The sequence below is a fragment of the Hyaloscypha bicolor genome, assembly GCF_002865645.1.
Source record: "Hyaloscypha bicolor E unplaced genomic scaffold K444scaffold_183, whole genome shotgun sequence".
NCBI lineage: Eukaryota > Fungi > Ascomycota > Leotiomycetes > Helotiales > Hyaloscyphaceae > Hyaloscypha > Hyaloscypha bicolor.
The window spans coordinates 2845338-2851791 of record NW_020194685.1 but is presented as its reverse complement, the minus strand read 5'-3'; the positions used below and the strand labels follow the sequence as shown (position 1 = coordinate 2851791).

Below are 6454 nucleotides of genomic sequence, written 5' to 3'. Positions count from 1 at the left end.
CTGCTGTCAGTAAGGTCCTGCAGTATATTAGTGATGAGGTCTTACCCTTGGCGGGGAAGCCGTTGTATGATTATCAGTGTGTCAAAGGATTAATCACGTTAATCAAATTAATCGATTAATTAATTGATTAATGTGATTAGATTATGATTAACGTGATTCAGACTTTTTTTGATTAGATTAGATTAATTAATCTTGATTAATCTGATTAATGCTTGATTAATCACGTGACACCGGAGTTTCTTGACTTTTTTTACTTTTCTCTTTACTTTTACTTATTAATTATTAAATAACCTTATAACTAATTAATAATATTATAATAAAAAAAACTAAATTAAGCTAAGAACTAACTAATTACTCCTTTTCTATAATAATAAACTGATTATCTGTGAGGGGCGTACGTAATGGCGCATGGACGGGTGTCAGATATCGTAGATCTAGTTTCCTATTTTGGGTTAAGCTTGCATGAGATCGCATTTCCTAATTAAGTAAAGGACTTCGTACGCTTGGCTAAGCACTAGGGAATATATAGGGAGACGCTTCTAGCTTTGGAAAGGGGCATCGATTAGTCTTTTGTTGGAATCAACTCTTGGAAATCAGTTACACTTGCAAGCGTCACTCTAAAGCTTACTTACCTTGACTAGGTACTTGTGCATTACCCTGCTATTGTGTGCCTCACAGCTTGGTAAGCTGCGGCCCAGGCCGCCGCTAGGCGGCCGTAGCCCTAATGCGGCTAGCGCCATCACGTGTCTAGTCACGTGCTCCATTAATCAAATTAATCAATTAATAATCGATTAATCTGATTAGATTATGATTAGAATACGATTAATGGTAAATTTCCTTGATTAGATTAGATTAATGCCCATTAATCTAATCTAATCTAATCATTTGACACACTGATGATTATCTTGGACTTGGAGACCTGCCTTTCCAGCGCTTCGACTTCTGGTCATTTCAACGAGGACATTTGTACCTTCCTGTGGCTCTTATCCCGACAACGATCTGGGTGAAGAGGAAATTGTGTTCCGCTATTTGATGATGTTGGCTATTGGAGCCAATGAGAAAACGTAGGGCACCAGCTTACCTCGTTACGAACCTGTGGACACAAGTCCGTGTTTTTAGGGCATTTCGCTAAGAAATGAACCCCACAACTATTTTGGATGCTTTTATTTTATCTTTAGAATTAGGTTTAAAGGCATTCTAAACTCAATCTACCCTTTTTCGTCGTGTGCGCTTGAATTATACGAGGTTTTAATCTGCAGCTGTGAAGAAACTGTAAAGTGAAGTGGGCGACTTTGGTTTTGGATGCCTGAAAACATCGCTAAAAACACGGACTTACGAGCCTGCTGACAAAAGTCCGTGTTTTTAGGGTATTTCGCTAAGAAATGAACCCTATAACTATTTTGGATACTTCAAATTTATATTCGGAATTGATTTTGCAGGCGTTCTAAACCCATTCTGGCCTCTTTTATCTCATGCGCTTGAATTATATAAGGTTTTAACTTGTAGTTGCTGCGAAACTATGAAGTAAAGTAGGCGACTTTGGTTTTGTGAGGCCTGAAAACATCGCTAAAAACACGGACTTCCGTCAGCAGGCTCGTTATGTCCGCAGGGTCGTTAGCGAGCCCCTGAAGCGTCATCCTAACGACGTCGCTCACCAATGCCAGGAATGGAGCAGAATCGTGGGATAAATTAAAAAGATCTGTCCACTTGTTTATCTTTTGAAAGCCTTAGCGAGAAGGATGCTATGGACGTGATATAACAATAAGCAAAGATTGACCAATAGCATCACAGGAACTAGGATGAATCCACAGGGCTTGGAAATGTTGTCTGCACATTGATCCGAATCGCCTTTAACCTACGAATGGTATTCAGTAACGAAATGTAGAATCTCCAGCTTGATTTTCGTTAGATTGCATATATAAAGTATTCTACTCATGAGAGTTATTATCAAGCTTTCCGTACACTTCAACATGACGATATATTTGCTGTTTATTACTGGGATATATGCATTCGGAAGCCTCACGAGCTCCACAGAGAAACGCCAAGCAAATAATTGCGATTTACCTGTGACTTTTACTGGAAATCTATTTGCGACGAATACGCTTCATCCAAATACTATCTACAAGTCACAAGCTATTGCGGCCGCCGACTCTATAAATGATACCTCGCTCAAATCAGAACCATTGAAAGTTGCCAGCGCAGGATCTTTCCTTTGGCTCAGCAACGCATCACTCGCCAGCTTAGAGTAGGAGTTGGACGTCGTGCCTTGCTCAACAATCCTGGGAATTGTCGTCCATGATCTACCGAAATCGTATTGTGATTCTCTAGAAACACCCCAATTCCATATCTCGAAATATAAATCAAAGTATAGTCAAAGCAAGTCTCTTCGTTCCCAACTTATCCAATCGCTGACACGCTTCAGTCATCGCTGAAATTGTCCAAAGCCACCCCAACGTCGCAATTGCCGCCATCGTCGAACCGGAACAATACTCTCACTTGTAACAAACCTACTCCCACAAGCTGCGTAGATCACGCAGCTTGTAATCCAATAAGGCGTCATCTACGTACTCGAATAACTCAATCTCCCAAATGTAGCATGTATCCCGCTGCCGGTCATGGTGGTATTCTCGGCCGGACCAAAAATCTAAGTATCCATCTTGCAACACTTGAAGACTTCCTGCTAACAGAAGGAACCGGTGCAACACTCGTAGCACAAACATACAAGCTCGCCGGCTCTCCTTCCCAACTCCGCGGCATCTGCCCAAGCGTCAGTTCCTACAACACATTCAACATGTCGCCCCCGGAATGGGAAACTCCCTCCAGGGTCCCCAACAAAGGGATGTATGAGGGATATTTCATTTCCTCTCTCGTATCTATTAACAAATATAGTATGCCTAGTTTCGCAATCGTACACACGAGTTGAAATGCCTGGCAGAGGATTAGACAAGAATGGAGAGATTGGTGTATTGTTAATGGGCGGGGATAGGGTTGAGACCGAAGTTGGTGACGGGGAATAGGAATATGGGTGAGTTTGCTTGGGTGGAGAATCGTGGGGTTAGTGATGGTGGGAGTGAGAAGGGGAGAGAGGGTATGAGGCCGATTGTGCGAAGACCGATGGTGATTTGAATTCCCATTGACTGAGGTTGGATAAGAAGCTTATTGTCTGTAGCTTTTAAACCATCTTCCGCTGTAGGAATGTGGTATGAAGCGTACTTCGAGATGTTGCTCTCTAATGCGAAGCCGGTGATGTAGAGTCTGTGGACCTGGGGGATCAGATAGCGACAGCAACCCACTATAAACAGACCGCTGTTATTTAGCCAGGAAATTTGACTTAATTTTGATTGGATGAGTTCAGGTCTCATTGGAAGATGAGCTTTCATTCTTCCATTTCCTAATCATCTGTTTAATCTAGTAGGAGAAAATTAACTTTCGCCGAGATCAAGTGCAAAGTATGGTCAAGTGCCAGGTACAGTACCTCTATGTTTCGGTGGGTTGAGTGGGGGTCACTAGCTGAGAATTAAATACGAGAATTTTTGCATCTCATATCAACTAAAATCAGTTGTTCTCGCGAAATCTTGGTGATCAGGTAATTATTTCACGTTTATTGATTTATCTGTTCTAAGTAATTTGAGACTGTTGACCGATTACCAATCACGATAGAATACTGACAAACTCCCACCAACTGCATCCATCGCGCCCACTTAAGCCTTGATTATATGAAGAAGTCTTATTTTGGAGTGAATTATTCTCGTATTATTGAGAGCGTGTTCGAGGCGTATTTGAGAGAAGTCCCTCATTTTCACATGCAAATTTCATGTGCAGCACTAATTCACGGTACGTCATAGGCCAAGACTTTCAAACATCCGTCCTGTCCGACCGACCTCCTACAAAACCACACCGTAAGCTCCCTATCTCTTTCTCTTTTCAACTGATCTCTCATATCAATTGAACACTTTATCTGTTATGCGATCTCAATCGTTGGTCATGGAGAACCCACTCCTCCATCCTTTCGCGTTCATCTACCAACTCATCCAATGGGTCCTTAGCAACCTTTTCTCCCCCGACCCTCCAAAGCCAGGTGCAAAGCTTGGTAGACCCAAAATTGCGATTATTGGTGCAGGATTGACTGGTGTTTCTGCTGCTTCTCACTGCGTGGGCCATGGGTTTGATGTCCAGATTTTCGAGGCTGGTCCACGGAAACAGCTGGGTGGGATTTGGAGCGTAAATTCAACCCCTCATCCCCTCACTCTGCCCGAAGTAATCAAACACTAACCGAACAATCAGAGAGTTAACAACACCTCCGGTCTCCAAATCCACTCCATAATGTACCGTTTCCACCCCTCTGTCACTTGGAGCGGAGGGTACCCCAACCGCCAACAAATCGTCTCCCAAATCACCGAGCTCTGGAAACGGTACGGCCTCGAATCGAAAACCATATTCGACACCCCCGTCGAGAAAGTGTATAAAGACGAGAAAGGACGCTGGATCATTAACGATACTTCGAACGGACGCTTTGACGGCATCATCGCTGCGGTTGGGACTTGCGGCGATGCGAAAATGCCGCATATGCCTGGCATGGAGAAGTTCAAAGGCGAGATATACCATAGCAGCGACTTGACGGGGAAAGAAGCAAAAGGGAAGAACATGATTATCATTGGGGGTGGTGCATCTGCTGTTGAGGCTTTGGAGTTTGCGGCTCATGAGGAGGCGAAGAAAACTTATATTCTTGCGAGGAGTGATAAGTGGATCATCCCGAGGAACCCAGTCGTCGATATTCTGCTTTCTTTCAATATTTTTGGAGGCGAGACCCCGTTTTCTTGGATTCCGGAAACGATATTAAGAAAGTTCTTTTATCGTGATCTTCAGGATCTTGCTCCCACGGACAAAGGGCTTTTCACTGGCACCCCAATGGTCAACTCGGATGTTATGGATAAAATCCGCGAAGGGAAGGCGGAGTGGTTAAGGGGGGATATCAAGGGTTTCACGGAAGAGGGAGTTAAGTTCAATCTCAGATCAAAGGGAGTGCCTGCCGGCGGACCAGGAAGAGAAAAGATTATCAAGGGAGATATTGTTGTCATGGCCACAGGGTTCGATAGACCTACACTCAACTTCCTGCCCGAAGATAGTTTCGTCGACCCTTATAGCCCTCCCAACTGGTATCTGCAGACCTTCCCACCTCAGCACGTCTCGGTCTGTGCAAACAACTGTACCGTAAGCTCACTCATGAACCCCTTTTCTTGCGGCTTCACTAAACTATCATCCTAGTATGTCAACGCAATTGGCTCCGTCGGCAATTGGCATATCGGAATCTATACTCGGATCCTACTCATGTTCCTGTCCGACCCTCTCACTCGGCCCCAAACTTTTTGGATGGAGCGCTGGATCGACATGACCCGCTTCGTTAAACGATTTGCTCCAACTGGAGCCTTCGATTTCTTCACTTACCTGGAGCTGATCTGGTGGTTTATGTTCTGCATTGCAATTAATCCTTTCAGATGGAAGTGGGCGTTCTTCGTTTTCTTTGGTATTGGTCACGCACTGCCGAAGAGTGTGGTCAATGCGGAGGATAGAATTAGGAATGGACTGGGCGTGAAGATTGGGAGCAATTATGATGTTGGAAAGAGCTTCTGAGTTGAGAATGCATCGCGTTGAAGAAGCATATGGATAAACGGAATCTCTTTATGGGAATTTGTTGGATAGCGTATCGAGGGAGAATTGTCTGTAGGTGGGAGATAGATAAAGAAAAGTGAGGCTGAAAAGACGGGAGAAAAACCTGTAAAATAGGACCTTGAATGCGGAGTTTGTTGGATAACCTGAATCTAGTTTCATTTATATATGTGTGCCTTGTCCGAGAGGAAGCTTTAGAGTAAAAAATTGATCCCCAAAGAACAGGAACATCGGAACTGGAAGAAAGGGGCTCCCTCGCTTAGTTAGCGAATTGCCAAAAAGGAGCTCCATTTTCCGTCCCACTTTAATCTAGAGATAATGCCTGGTCCAAATTCATCACGGCGGTTCGGTGAACATAAGAAATTGCGCTCTTGAAAATTTACATAACCACAGGCAATGGAGAATGCTCAGTAGTGCAATGTCAGGGTAGGGCAAAGGTGGCGACCTAAAGCGCACATGACATCGTAGAAACCATTAAAAACATACCCATTAGTATAAGAATTGATTAGAGCATCGAAATCAGCTGTATAGCTTAGGAGCGGTGTAGAGAAAGCTTTGATGAAGGAGAGTCTCTGTAGTCACGTGATCTGAAACACATCCTTTGTAAATATATCCAGTGCGGCACTTCTTCTGGACTCTGTTGACAACTTTCAAACCCTTCTCAGACAGTTCCGAGTTCCCCTTACTGAGTTTCACATTCTTGCGCATTGCGGTCAAGGCCGGTTGATGTTGCCGTCAAGTGACGGAGGTCCATCCGACATCAGGCCATAAATCAGATGATCACCTC

General features: G+C 43.9%; 1 protein-coding gene across 1 annotated transcript; it reads left to right on the top strand.

The window, feature by feature from the left end:
- The first annotated feature begins 3903 nt into the window (after nucleotides 1-3903).
- On the top strand, nucleotides 3904-5890 carry K444DRAFT_622102 (FAD/NAD(P)-binding domain-containing protein). The gene is made up of 3 exons (XM_024882031.1): nucleotides 3904-4221; nucleotides 4285-5211; nucleotides 5266-5890. The coding sequence occupies exons 1-3, from the start codon at nucleotides 3985-3987 to the stop codon at nucleotides 5629-5631; spliced, it is 1530 nt and encodes a 509-aa protein (XP_024727639.1). The 5' UTR covers nucleotides 3904-3984; the 3' UTR covers nucleotides 5632-5890.
- The last annotated feature ends 564 nt before the right edge of the window (nucleotides 5891-6454 follow it).